Source organism: Metopolophium dirhodum, chromosome 9 (assembly GCF_019925205.1).
Source record: "Metopolophium dirhodum isolate CAU chromosome 9, ASM1992520v1, whole genome shotgun sequence".
Classification (NCBI taxonomy): domain Eukaryota; kingdom Metazoa; phylum Arthropoda; class Insecta; order Hemiptera; family Aphididae; genus Metopolophium; species Metopolophium dirhodum.
The window spans coordinates 13,459,437-13,475,139 of NC_083568.1; the positions used below are offsets into that span (position 1 = coordinate 13,459,437).

The window sequence follows — 15,703 nt, forward strand, 5'->3', positions numbered from 1 at the left end:
TTATAATATCTCGCCCGTGGTGACCGTCAATTGGTCGCAGTAATTCAGCTCGCGTCAGTGTTCAGTGTAACAAATTGTTATAATAGGTACTTTAATCGAAAAAAATTTCCGAACAATGACATAATATTGTTATTAGGTAGCGCAATAGCAGTAGGTAGGTACTTATTTGATTTACATTTGATAATCGATATAATCGTGTTGAACTATTTTAATATAAACCTTTCAAGTTGTAACAATATTCCAGTTGTGCATTCCATTATTCCCTGTATTAAGTTTTTATTTTTTTTTTAAAGACAATGCCTTTACAATATTATAGTATTACGAGTCAAAGAGTCATAAAACACTTATAAAGTATACAACAATTACGGTATCATGACTCATAGACAGGACAGTAGTAATGGAGGTTAAATAATTTGTATTAGGTGCAATTAAAGCCAAAATTGCCCAGGACGAGCAAAATGTATAAAAATATACGTATAGTCATCAAATGGAAAGTACCATTATTTTATTTTTTTGTGTTTGCACTGAAATTCTAAAACTAAAAAAATTACCATTTATCTACACGTTTTAAATTATTTATAACCTATAGGCTATAATATTTATCATTTCGTGTATCTACCGAGTTTCGTGAACACGTCATACATAATGAGGATTGATAACCACTTTTTAACATCTTTTCACGTTATATTATAATATTATGCATATTGCATATTATACATCAACAACAAAAACATATTTTTCAGACCAATCAGTAATAAAATAGAAAAACTAAAAAGAATAGTTCTATTATATGCAAATGTTGTATACACTTTGATCGTATTCGTGTTTGTTTATGATTGTATAGAATATTCTAGGTAAGATAAAAATGTTTTGTGAAGTATTGTTAAACTAAATATAAAGTTTTACTGTGTATTTTTACATATTTCATGTATTTTATAAAAAGCATATTTGACAGATTAAAGTGTTTTCAACATTTCAAAAATATTAGTGTCCCGTTATAATGAAGACTTTTTTAGTTATTTTAATTTCATATTCGATTTAATATTTTGAAAGATTTTAGTTCAATAATAATTAATAGTTCTGAACCTTTGATTTATATCATTTTGTCGTATAAATTAGACTACTACAAAAAGTTAATCAAATAATACAGTAGTCAATTTTTGTTTCGACTATAGGTAATGACTCTTTTTAACATAGATGAAACCAAAAAAACAAAACCAGACTTTCTTAAATAGAGCATAATAATGGCAGCTCAAATGTCCAATAATTAAATCAAACGAAGTCTGATGGTATGAAATATTTAATTAAGAAGTAGAAACTTTTTTCGAGAAAACAGGTAAAATAAATTAATGGAATAAAACAGATTGAGAAAAATGTGTATCTTATGTTTTTAAAAAGCAAACCTACGACAATATATTATGTATTAAGAAATATTGCATCTTATAGGTACCTACAACTTGCGGCTTAATAACAGGAGATGACGTATAATAATAATATTCTTTATTAATTATTACTGCAAAATAAAATGTTATTGTTGATTTGCGTTTCGATGGCGATGTACAAATAGTCACCTACTCAAAATGTATTGGAAAAAAAAGTTTGATCCAGCCCAAAAACATAATATTTATGTTTAATATAATATATAGATATAAATAATTAAATACATATATAAACTTTAAAATATCTATGTTAGTTCAAAAAGCGATAAATGAAAAAAAATCAAAAAGATTTAAAGTATTAGTGTAGGCATAAAAAAATATGACGGAAATAAATACATTTTAAAGTTTCTATAAATATATAAAGACATTTGTGCAAGAATTCGGTAATTATAAAAATAATAACGTCTTAAATAATTTAAAATTATCTTCGGAAAACGCATAGTTGTATAGGTATAGAGAATAGTGCTGTAGAACGAATGACATGTGATCGATCCCAGAAACCTGTGCTTACATGGATCCTAAATATATTTACAAAGCGTTAAGTATTATGAGTTGACTAAACATTTTATTATGAAACGTTCAAATATCTATTAAAAAAAACAAATTTCGTTATCACATATTATTCATATGGACATTTATTTTTACCACTTATATATAGGTTGTTATTATATTATAGCTTTTTTATTAAACGGACGTCTAATAACAAAAAATTACGACGCATGTTTCAGATGGTTACGATAGGCGATAGTTGTAAGTATATAGGGTATAGGAAGGATTAAATTTTAAAGAACTATATTGGAATTATAAATATTAAAAAGCAAATGTCAAATATGTTTTTATCTTAAAATATTCAGTTGACGCGTAGTAATCTGTCAATTCTTCATTATTTAATAATATGACTTCTGATATAACATCATATCATAATAATATCCTTTTTCCGGCAAACAACCGTCCGACAATCGCACAGCACTCGGGTTATTTACACAAAATACATTCTATATAACTGGACAATAACACAACAATATTATTTTTTATTTTTTTGTATGGGACAAGCTATCTACAGACATAATAATATCACACAGCTGAATAATAGATACAAAATATATTATAATATACAGCTCGTGCGATCGACGCGACATTTACGGCGTTCCGATGATATTACATCGCAAGTCAAAGTCTCGCGATACGAGGATTTTTTATTATCTTGTTATTTTGGTTTTCAATGGTGCAATAATATAAATTAGATACACATATTATTATTATTATTATTATTATTATTATTACATGTATTACTATATAGTCGCGCGTGCGGGTCGACGTCGCGGACGTGTCGTGTTAAATAATTTGCTCCGAAGTGACAGCTTTTTATTGTGCACGTCAATCTTTTCGCCAATAACAGCGACGACTTTGCGGTTATTTCATTGAAATTCATTTTTTACGTGGGACCCGCGTAGTATAAAAAAGTCAAAGTCGCGACGATTGCAGCAGCACTATACTATTCGCGCCATCCCACCACATGACATAATAATATGCGTTTTACGGCGATATTTCTCGCGTAGGTAGGTACCTAATAATATTATAGGTATATTATTATTATTATATATAGTCAGGTGCAGCGCATCACAGCGTCGAGCGACGATCGTGTTTTTGCATGATATTTTTGTCGTCGTATTTATCATCATTTATCACCAACACTGCGAAGAGATTACGCTGCCACTTGTGTCGGTTAAGACATAATGCGCCAATAAGTACATGCGCAGAGTTTCGCAACGCGTCCAAAGCAAATCGACGTCTCGTTATCGATCTGCAATCCTCTCGTATTATACGCAAATATACTTACGAAGAATAGGCGCACAGCATAATAAGATTCGTTCAATACATTGACTGGTACGTATATTATACGTAATATATACATATTAGTATATTACATAATATAATTACATAAAGTTATTATACAAACACAATATTGTGTATATTTATCAATTATTAATAAAATACTTGCCCCACATCACCGCATTATTAAAATCGGCGCACCCGAATTGCCCCCTCCCCCGTGATTTTTTTTTTAAAAAGGTTACCCGAATAGCCTCCCATTTTAGGTAGTGACCCTCTTGTACTGGAATAGCCTACGATAGTTATAATTTTTATAAATTTACGTACCTATATCCTTATATTATAAAAATTATTAATACATTAAATAAACTTAGTAAATTGAGTCAATGCTGATTGATTTAATGTAAATTTAGGTTTACTAAATGTTTTAGTAAATAGCAGTAATAATTAATAATAATAAAAAAATAAATAGATTATCAATATAATTTATATGATGAAATATCATTCTGTTATACGGTCAAAAACTGTAGGCAATTCGAGTAAAAAAAGGTCACCTACCTAAATTTGGCAGGCAATTCCAGTATCACCATTAAAATAATCATACGATTATTGGTATTTTATAAATCATAATACATATTATAAATTCAAATTTAGTACAAGGTTTATTAGTACCTATATATTACGAGCAGGGGTGGCGCTAAACTGGGGCAAAGTGCCCCTCCTTATACCTTTATTGCTTCGCCCTATATGTGCCCCACCTGTTTATTGAAAAATTAAAATTAAATTTAAATGTTTATAATATTTCCATTTGTGTATATTATTTAATATAATCTATTAATCTTGTATAATAATACAATGTAATTTGTATATATATATACATATAACATGACTTAAAATAATTGTTTTTACTATCATAAATCACTGTATATAATCAATTTATTTAGAAGATTATTCTTTTTTATTAATCTACTATAATTTTTGGCATATCCGAATTGGGTCCCTAGCAGTAAGCGGCTAATGATAATCGCAGGTACTACACTAGTTGGGTCCCAAATTATTTTAGGTATACCCTAGTTATGGGTCCATAATAATTGTTTTAGTCTTCTCTCAGAATCGTTTTTCGTACACAATTATTTTATATCATTGAATTCAAATTTAACACCTACACCATTCATTACAGTGGACCCACTAGTAAACTACTGTACTGCAGATAGTTGAGCGACACCCGCTTACCCACTCGTTAGTTTCTTTATAATATAAATCAAGTTGTATTTATTTTTATTTTTAAGATTTTTAATATTTTTTTCTTGGGATTGTACCTATATTTGTACTAACATCATAAATTGTAGGATGTTAAAATGTAAAAATGTTAAATGTTTTGAGAAAAATGGAGCTAAGCCATTTTTTTTAAGGTATACATCACAAAATTGGTAATATTACGTTGAACACGTTTACCGCCACATCAGCTATAGTTATAATATTTAATGTCTGTTATAAAAATTGTTCTGACTATTTGAAATAATACGAAATCATACGAAATATCACGTTTATTTTGTTCAGGACTATTCTCCTAGCTGCAGGCGCTGGGATAACCTATCGTCGCTAAAAGGTTTGGACGACATCGGTAAAAACGTGTATATGCATTTTATCGTCCGTTCAAAACGCCTCGATCGACACCAATCATCATGATTATGACTATGAACACCGTAAAAGCTCTGCGGAGTTCCGCAATGGTACTGGCGATCGTATTCGCCGCGTCTTCCGCATCTCATTCTAGGATTGGATTCGATAAATATCATAACCACAAAGAAATGACAAATTTTTTGATGCAAATAACCGACGAGTTTCCCAACATCTCGTCGCTGTACTCGATTGGCAAGTCGGTTTTAAGTACGTATAACGCATCTAGCTATTTGAATATTGCGTCTTAATATTATTAAGACAAGAACTAGATGAAAACACTAAAATAAGTTGTCATCTTTCTGGTCTCTGAACATAGTATTTAGCAATTGTTTGTACAATAAAATAATTAATTATTTTAAGTACGCCTATACGAAAGTACTGTCACTGTCATATAGTTATCCTCCACTTGATGTAAGACGAAGACAACTATTTTAGTATTTTACTATACAATATCGTATATTTGTGTGTACATTTATAATATTACATATTTTTCTTTGACGTGTCCCTATTAAGAACGTGAACTATGGGCTGTCAAGTTGACTACTGCAAGCGAACTATTGGGTGTGCCAAACATCAAAATTGTCGGCAACATACACGGTAATGAGCCCGTGGGAAGAGAAATCATTTTACATCTGATTCAAGTAAGTCACACACATGGAATAATATATAGTTTTAAATATAAATATTGTGATAGACATGCTATTATTTATCAATTTACAATACATATATTACATAATGGCTATTGATTATACGGTTACATACATTGTTATACACATTGACATAAATAACGATTTATCGTTTATCAGCCGACCATGTAGTATGTACTATAAATTATAATGGCTTAATATTAATATTAAATCGAGAAATCTACTTAATCTATATATAGTATATAATATAACAAATTTTTGATGAAGGAAACAAACCATTAATTCCAAATGTACAACATTTTTGCAATATTTAAATATGAAAAATTATAAAAACATAAATTTAATTTCAAAATGTACGTTTACTGGTTCTTGGGAAGTCAAGTGTCCATGATACACACTATTGAGAACCTTATACATTTAAAAATTCAAAGTATAGAATGCGTTTTATGTTTAAAATCTACAGTATTTATTGGATAACAGTTCAAAAAACAAAGCAATTAACAATTTGTTGCGAACTACCGTCATCCACTTGTTGCCGAGCATGAATCCCGACGGATTCGAAATGTCCGCACCTCAGCCTTGTCCTAACGATGGAATGCAGAGGTTGGGTTCTAGGTAAAATTATTTTTTTGTTAACTACTGTTTCAGTTTTTCTACCCAACAAACCACAACAAGTTGTTAATTTTTTATCTTACTATATCATATTTTTATGTAGAGGAAACGCTAACACTTTTGATTTGAATCGAAATTTTCCGGACATCTTCAATCCGCACACAGTGCCACTACAACCCGAGACCAAAGCAATGATGGAGTGGTTAAAATCTGTGCCGTTCGTCATGTCTCTAGGCTTACACGGTGGTGCTTTGGTGGCTAATTTTCCTTACGATGGCTCATTGGATTCGGGTGAGCATTATTACACGAACATGATATTTTGTAATTTTGTATATATCTGCATAGTGTATATCATATCAATTTTATTATTTACTTGCATTACCTTGCAATACCTATGTTACCCGATCTGTCTAAAATCGTTTATTCTGAGCATAAAATATAAAATCTACATATTATAATATATGAATTAATAAAACATTTAATTCGTAAGGAACTCCTCTTTACTGAATATTAATTATTATCAATGGCGCCGGAACAATTTTTGAACCGTGGGGGCTGAGCACAGCTACAAATACAGAGGAAGGTAAAGATTTTCCCGTGTTAATTAAGGGGACAATTTAAGGCTAGCATTAAATAAAAAAATATTAGAAAATAAAAAGTCTTTAATAATAATAAAGAAAAACCACTATTTAAATTTAATTTTAATATGGTTACTTACCAATAATATATACGCACAAATATAATACAAATAAAAATGAATAGAAGTTTAATTCAACAGTTCAAATTTTTCGAAAACACATTTTCTCTCCACTGTCCGACTTATAAATTCTTTTAAAATGTCATCAAAAAGGATTTCATTGAGTATATTTTGATTCAGATGTATTATCAGCAAATGAGTTAAACGCTTTTGCTCATAGCGGAACGCAAATATGTTTTTAAAGGTAGTTTACTGTATATCGTGTATCGTGTATGTAAATACTTAAAAATAGATGGTTTATTAAATATATTTGAGTTTTAGTCACGGGAGCGTAAATTATAGGAAACTGTCCGTGGGGGCTATGCCCTCACGGAATTTTTCCCGTGGGGGCAGTTGCCCCCATTGTTCCGGCGCTCATGATTATTATACAATATAAAATTATTAAATTTACAAATATGTGAAAAATTATTTTCAAACAAATATCAATGAGTTCGTATCTGTTTAATGCTCATAATTCACAGAGTTAAATGCAGTGGGTACAAAAATATTATAATTTTAAAATAAAGTTTATACAGTTTTAGGAATTATAATACAGCGTGATCGATACTTTCGCCTACATTGATAATATATTATCATATTCATCGAAATTACATAGGCATACTCGTAAAAATGTTATAAGAAAAATTTCACAAATTCAGATTTTGTAATCGCTCACATTTGAACTTTGATACAGACATCTGTGTCAGACTATCAAGAAATTCATATACAAATATTATATGACATAATATTCGATATGTTTGGTACATAATGGAACATATATAATATATAGAGTATATATCGGTACTAAAGCTTGTACAACATAATAATTTATAAACTATATAACTATATATTATTTAATATATATATGCTGATCCCTTTTCAGCAATAACCATTATATTGTAAAATATCTGAGTCTTTTTAATGGCGATGATATTACTTGGCCCAGCCTCTGCATGATGTTTTTGATAATATACGTAATACGTATTTTTACACTTCATAATATTGTCTAACGATAATATTATTTCATTGTAGTTTTAGAAAATTTGATATTGAGTTTTTAGTGTTGATGTATTGATCATACATTATGTTGTTATATCGTATTAATGTATATATTTAAAAATATTGTATTGCGTTATAGTATATTTTATATGGACATTATCGTTTGTATTTCATTATGACAGTATCTGGAAAGTTGCAGAAATTAAACGAAACATTACAAATTGACGATGTATTTGAACTCTACAAAATATTTCGAAACGGTAAAAATATCAGAATGAAATTAACTTTAAGTATGAATGCACATTAGACCCCCCGGACCTGTATATGTAGAATCTTACGTCGTAAAAATGATTGTGAGAGCGCTTTTAAAAAATTTAAAAAAAAAATCATTACTAATAGTAAAAAACTATACTCAAACGTCTGTCTACAATATTACGTTACGTTATCAAACAACTTTTGATTTTTAAATATTTATTGTGTACGGTATATGGCTTAAAATATTAATATTACATCGGTGTTTGACTAACTAATTATTATACGATAGTTATATCTAATATAATTATATAATTATATATAATTCGTATATCTAATATTAATTATTCCATTTATTTCCATGAGAAATCTACGACGTTGTCTAAACTCTATAATAAAGCATGACTGCATGAGTTCGTATTTACTATTTATTGAAGTATTTAAATTCGTAATATCAGCTGTAATTAACTAAATCAACATTTTGCAGAAAGCCAACATGACATAATATTATCACGTTATTATATAAACACCAATAACAATCAAAATAATAAATAATATAACTAAAAGTCATGTTATGTTTGTATTAAATTGTAACGCTGCACATGTAAATAATATAACACCACGATATTAAAGTACTTTTAGTTAATTACCTATTTTCACTATTTTTCAATTACAGAATCTAGTTATAACCAGAATATCAATATGGAGAGTTTAACACCAGACGATGACGTGTTTCGGTTTTTGGCGAAACAATATGCCGATTTGCACCCGACCATGCATAACGGTCTAAGTTGTGAAGATAACTATAGCTTAAAATTCAAAGACGGCATAACAAATGGAGCTGCTTGGTATCAAGTAATAGGTAGGTCAGGGATATGTTTAAGACATCATTTAATTTTTACCTTATAAATTAAAACTACGAGAACTGAGACATTATGATTATGAGAACTCCACGTCTCCACGGATCACGCCGTTTATTATTTTATATATTAATTACTAAACAAATTAATATTATATAATAATATGCATATACGATATATTATTATTCTATCATATCACTATGAAAAAAGTAATGAAGTTTTTAAAACAAGTAAAATAACGTATTTTTTCACAGGAAGCATGCAAGATTACAATTACGCATGGCACGGGTGTATGGAAATCACTTTGGAAATGTCTTGTTGCAAGTACCCACCTGCTTCATTTTTGGAATCTCACTGGAAAGATCACTTAAAGGTACTTTACATACAATTATTACAAAATTACATCTATCGATAAAATTATATGTAATAATATATGTTATATGATATATAAATAGCGGTAATATAATAAAAACAGTTAATTTTTCATTAAAAAAAAATAATAATAATGAATTTTTATTCCGACGATAAATTTAGTCTTATAATAAGTTTCAAATATTTTCTAAAAATATGTTTAGAGATAGATGGAAACGAATAATATGTCTTAATAATAACTTTAAAGTATCGTCCTTTTGAATTTTATTTCAGCCACTTTTGACATGGATGGAACAAGCGCATAGAGGCGTTAAAGGTTTCGTCACCAACCAAATAACCGGTAAACCCATACCAAACGCCACCGTTAGCCTTACGGACCGTGAAAACCATATCAACACTACCGTGAACGGAGAATACTGGAAAATACTACTTCCTGGTGTATACAAGTTACGTGTAAGTATTTTACGAAAGAAAAAATTCTATGATAGTGGTATGAAGGGGTTCGAAACGTTAAAAAAAAGTTTGCATCAATCGATTGATATCACTGAAGTCTTTCATTTCATAATAATTTAACCCTGTAAAATGCAAAATTAATTAATCAATAATCATCTTAACATATTATCTCAACTTTTTCCAATAAAAGTGTTCTATTAAAAGATAAATATTAATGACTTGAGAATTTGAGCCGCTATAATGACCACTGTCCATTTAGTACCTATATAACTTAGGTGGTCTATACATTTTAGTCACCAACCATTTAGGTACTGCATTGTCATATATAACTAAAATAAATAATTTTCTTCATGATACATTGATACCTTCTTTTCAACTACTTAATATTAAACTACACAGTCACACAGAAAACAAAAAAAATACATTGAACTTCAATTTTGTGTTCAATAACTTTTTAATAACTTATTACTTTGCCTAGAAAAAAAATTATTTAAGTTACTTTGGCAGTTTGTCTTATTATATAGTTTTTATAGTAAAAAATATCTAAAACAACTGTGAAAATGTGAATTTTTTTTTATTGTCGTGTCTTATAAAAAAATTTAAATAAATACTGTGTTCGGTTCTTTGAAGTAACATATAAATAATGACAAACATACGTAAATTGTTCGGAATTAAAGGAAAATAGCATTACCCAGAGGTATATTTAATTATTTGATTAAATAATTAATAATAAAATGGAAAAATTAAATTAAATTTTTAATTAATTTAATATGGGTGGGTATATTATTAATTTATTAAAAATTCTATGATGTATAAATAATATCATAACGATTAAATCATACTTTTAAAATTGCACATTTGTTGTCAGATAAGGTAACGCATTCTCTTCTTACTTCAAAATCCAAGCAGAAGTCCTCCAAGAAAGTTATCTGTCTCCAGATCTTTATAACATATTCACTGCGTAGATGACACATCAATATTAAGTGAACATAGTGATAACCCTGTAACATCATCCAATCTCCAATCGCATCTTATAAAAATATAAAAACAGGCATCGAAGTGGAAAATCAAAATTAACTTCAATAAAGTCCTTCCACGTTCCTTTCACCTTAAGAAGAGAAATCTCACCTGCCCTTTACTTTGAAGGAATAGAAATTCCAACGAAACCCAAATTAAATATCTGAGCCTGATCTTAGATAAATGTAGATAAATGCATCTCACCTAGAGCCCACATTTAAATCAACAAGGAAAAAGCTTAACAGTAGACTACACCTCCTACGTCCTAGGTATTCTTAAATCTAGTCCTTCATTATTTACAAATCAATGTTAAGGCCTATCTGGAGCCAGATATGGAGCTGCGGTAAAGCATACCAAACAAAAACAATTCAAATATACAGAAATGTTTAAAATATATATCGATGAATTAAATGTCACTAAGACATACTTTAGGTATGAAATTGACTAAGTATACCCATTTTAGAGACGCAATTTATACCATTCTATTTTTACTATACCTGCGGTTCACTGTGGGCGTAATTTCCAATCATCCATAACGATATTATACTAATGTACACGATTACTGAACCCGGACAGGTAAACGCGATCGGATACGACGAGAAAATCGTCCGAGTAAAGGTGCCGGAGGATCGCGAGGATCAGAAGGAAGGACCTCGGCCGCAATTGGTGAACGTCCAGTTGGAACCGACGAAGACAAAGATAGCCGACAGCGGCAGTAGCACCGTAAGTGACAGCGATCACTACAACACGTATTGGGTGTCGGACAGCGACCTACACGGCGCGACGGATCGGGCGGTGGCGGCCGATACGGATGTCGTACTTATCGGCTCGGATCGGCCTTTGGCTGCCGTACAAAAGTCGTCCGCCGACAAGCGCTTGTGGTTGGTGGTGGATGTGGAAGGTAAGGAGGAAGAGGACGAAGGCGATGACGGCTACAACGATCGCAGTGGTAACCGATACGACGACGTCAATCGGCTACAGTCGATGCGACCGCCGCTGCCCGTTCAGTCATCGTCCGCCCGTCCCGATAACCACTTTCCATCTGGCGTAACCAGAGTGGTACAAATTCTGTGCCTATTACCGTTCTCGTATTTTGTCGCCCACATTCTCTCGTGATCGTCATATCATAGAGATCGCTTAACTAACATAACAATCATTTATCATCATATTAGATATAATATTGTACCTAACTAAGTATTATCGGTCAAACTAGTAGATTTAATGCTATTTATGCCTCAGCAGATAGGTACAACACTAGGTGGTGGCTAACCTGCAGTACAATGCATGTCGTTTTCATGCATTGGTAACATCAATGGGAAACATCCAAACTTTCAAATCTTAGCCTTTAGAATAATATATTCATCCGCCGTTTTACAATTTATCATACCAAGTGATCGTTTACGTGAGACTCTCGTATTATTTCATAAACTATTAACGGTCTTGAAAATATTTTTTTAATATAATTTTTAGTCGGTACAGAACAAGATATTTGGAAAAAAATTAATTTTTTATATTTTTACATCGTTATTATTTTTTGAAGTTTTAACTTTTTTGAACGACAACGCATATACATTTTTATTTTCATATTCCTAAGCAGCATATTATTCTGAGTATTTCGAATTATAAAATTCAAATTTTGGACGAGTTGGTAATTAGTTATAAGTATTTAAAGTTTGGATTTACGAAATACTGAATCAAAATTTTGTGTGGAACCCCCACCTTTCCGCTCATCGAAACTTATAAGTTATAACTCATAAACTATTCTCCAAAATTTGATTTGTATGCATCGAAGTATACTATGGTCTATGGGAAATATTCTATTTTGAAATGGAATTAAAAAGTTGGGTTGATTTTTAGTCGGTGTTTAATAAGATAAAATAACCTATACGCGATGTACGTCTATATATTATATCAGTATACTCGAGTTCCACAGACAAAATTGTTCTATAAAGATTAAAGTATAAATTCGCCCACGTTTGACTATATAATATTATTACATATTTAAATCATAATAATATTATTATTATTGTAATGTCAATTTACTTTCATTATGTTTGTATACAATAACGAATTTTTGAAATCTGTCATTGTCATACGTATACGTCGCGTATAAAAGCGTGTACTAGCCGAAAATCCGTTTACGTCATAGTGATTTATGTGATTTGTGTACAACAGGGGGTCACCAATTGGTGGGACGCTGACAAATTTTATCCAGCTCATAGACAAGAAAAAGAAGTAAAAACCTATAATATTATACGTTCTAGATTTGTAATTTATCATTTTAGTTCATTTGTTTTTACCGCTGTCAGCAATTTTGATGGCCCACGAACAATAATTTCCAGATTCCTAATGTGGCCCTTCGGAAATATTAATTTGTTAACCCTGGTGTACAACATAATAATATTCACTAAGTATAGTAAGTACTAACAAATAACAATACTTAAAGTTCAAGTAAAACGTTTTGTTCGTTTGTATATACTGCAGTGTGGTGTCATGATGTTTTACAATATAATATTTATTGTGTACAGGGGCGTGCCCAGGATTTTTATACAAAAAATCAATTTGGGGGTGGTTTGAACCCCCTGGGCACGCCCCTGATTGTGTACGACAGTGTTTTGTCGCGTCAGGCGCCGCTAGTCTAGTGACATCATTGTTATAATTGTTCAATTATTTTTTTTTTTAATTTATTGTCCGTGAACGTTTTAGTCCGCATGTGGAATTGAACTGTAACTTTTGATATACGTAATTTTATACGTGTATATTTATTTATTTATGTGGAATAACGTAATTTACACTATTAATCTCTAATGAGTAATGACTGATATATTGTGTACGTTCTGCGTGTCTTATAATTTAACGTGGCTTTTGGCGTTTGTGCATCGTTCATATACGATATTAAATATGATATACGAAATATTTTCGACTGCTGAGTGCTGGTACACTAAAAACTAAAGCACCCAAATAGCATCACCCATTCAATTACAATGTTTGTAACATTTATATTTTATTATACTAATAAATAATATTATAATTATTAAATTAATTTAATCATATCTGTGTGTGTGTGTTAATCTAACGATCTTATTGTCTATTAATATACAATCCGGTGATGGTGGAAATCGTCCAGTCTTACTAATATTGTTTATTACGATACGACAAAGATAAACATCGTAATAATAATAATGTGTTATTATACGTATTATAATATTGATAATTTCACTATTTCAGGCATCAACATATTATTATAACGCCACCAGTATTATAATAATAACTGTTACATATTTTATGGTCTTGTGATTTTCTTCATTTGAACGATTTTTTAACAATTATTATGTATATATAGAGATAATAATATATACTATAATATAGTAGACCCAGAAATTCTTATGAGCTTACCTGCGTTTTTATTTTTGACGAAAGAATAATATCGGTTGACGGTTTGCAGGAGTCTGTTCGATGAGGTTTTTCGACGCAGTAACGTACCTATATTGCATATACGTAACGCCGTGCAATACCCAATATTCGCGTACGACACGCGTCACGAAAAATAACATTTATAAAAAACTGGGGGAGTCGCTATCTACTATATAACAAGTGTTTGGAGTGCACCTTATCATTGGTAAAAAAACAAGTGTGCACAGGCCATAATATTTAGCCAGGCCTGGAATAATACTCATTTCGTTTTTTTGCGACCAAAGTCCGTATATTTACTTGTTACTAGCTAATAAGTGGCCACTACAATAATATATATAACTATTACATATAGAAATCCAAAAACGCTTCATGATCTTTAGAAATAAATGGAATCTCCTGTTCCGATATACCAAATTAATATGAAATAATTAAGATATATCATTATAATAATTATTATTTAGCGAATGAACTGATGCCGAACCAAATTTTCGAACGTAAGTTTTTTTTCTTTATGTTTAAATTTATGAATTATAATTAATTTAATAAGGAATAACTATTAAGTTTCAGTAATTTTTTTTTATGAAAGTTTATTTAATATTTGAATCATTTATAAATTGAGCACTCCATTGTTAATTTCATTAATTAAAATTTTTCAATATACTTGTCAGTGGCATTGCCAAAAGGGGCTTTAGCCAAGCCCCCCTCCCCTCTAAAATTGTAAGTAAATTAAAAAAATTATTTCTATTGTCTATGAAAGTTACTGTAAAAACAAATTCGTATAGCCGTACAAGAACCGAAACCTTTAATAAAACCTCGGCATCAGTCTACTAAACTTATGGGAGACCCTAGTTAAACCAGCTCTGTGTAAACACAATTATCAGCCCCCCCCCCAAAAAAAAAAAAAAACCAGAAATATCCTGGCTACGTGTGCTACCGAATTTTATGGTTAAAAAGGACCGGGTGGCCCCCTTTTCGGCCAAAATGTACACTTCCCTTTTCGGCCAGCACCTACATTTTTCTTTAAAATTTACAATTATAACAACTAAACTTAACAATTTTTATATTTAATTAAATATGATTGTATCCAAAAATGTGATTTTTTTCAAACATTATTACCTACAACTGTAAAAAAACTGAAAAAATAAAACAATTGGCAATAAGCTGTTATAACATATTATTATTACAATTGATTATATTATATTAGTATTTATAATCAATGTTATTACTTACATTAATCGAATAAAAATTAATATAGTTATATAATACATATAGGTAATAAGAAGGTATACATATTATAATAATAATTATGATAGTAAAATATAACCAACTATGAACGAAATTAAACTTATATTGAAGAGTAAAGGTATATAATAAAAATAGTAACAT

The 15,703-nt window shown here is 30.1% G+C and overlaps 1 protein-coding gene across 3 annotated transcripts; it reads left to right on the forward strand.

Annotated features, from left to right (window-relative positions):
• The first annotated feature begins 2,703 nt into the window (after window positions 1–2,703).
• Window positions 2,704–14,293, forward strand: LOC132952289 (carboxypeptidase D-like). 3 transcript variants are annotated; one of them, XM_061024550.1, is made up of 11 exons: window positions 2,709–3,326; window positions 4,833–5,162; window positions 5,469–5,596; window positions 6,066–6,217; window positions 6,318–6,505; window positions 8,132–8,209; window positions 8,878–9,063; window positions 9,316–9,434; window positions 9,707–9,886; window positions 11,480–11,626; window positions 14,132–14,293. In XM_061024550.1, exons 2-11 carry the CDS (start codon window positions 4,958–4,960, stop codon window positions 14,198–14,200), a joined length of 1,452 nt encoding a protein of 483 aa, XP_060880533.1. In that variant the 5' UTR covers window positions 2,709–3,326; window positions 4,833–4,957; the 3' UTR covers window positions 14,201–14,293. The 3 variants fall into 3 exon arrangements, with proteins under 3 accessions (XP_060880531.1, XP_060880533.1, XP_060880532.1); XM_061024548.1 differs by lacking the exon at window positions 14,132–14,293 and having other exon boundaries at window positions 2,704–3,326; window positions 11,480–13,942; XM_061024549.1 differs by lacking the exons at window positions 8,132–8,209; window positions 14,132–14,293 and having other exon boundaries at window positions 11,480–13,942.
• Window positions 14,294–15,703: the final 1,410 nt, after the last annotated feature.

Coding starts and splice junctions, on each gene's coding strand:
- LOC132952289 (XM_061024548.1), top strand. CDS start 4,958: ATGATTATGACTATGAACACCGTAAAAGCTCTGCGGAGTTCCGCAATG. Junction 6,218..6,317: donor ATGCAGAGGTTGGGTTCTAG/GTAAAATTATTT, acceptor ATTTTTATGTAG/AGGAAACGCTAACACTTTTG. Junction 9,887..11,479: donor CTGGTGTATACAAGTTACGT/GTAAGTATTTTA, acceptor GAACCCGGACAG/GTAAACGCGATCGGATACGA.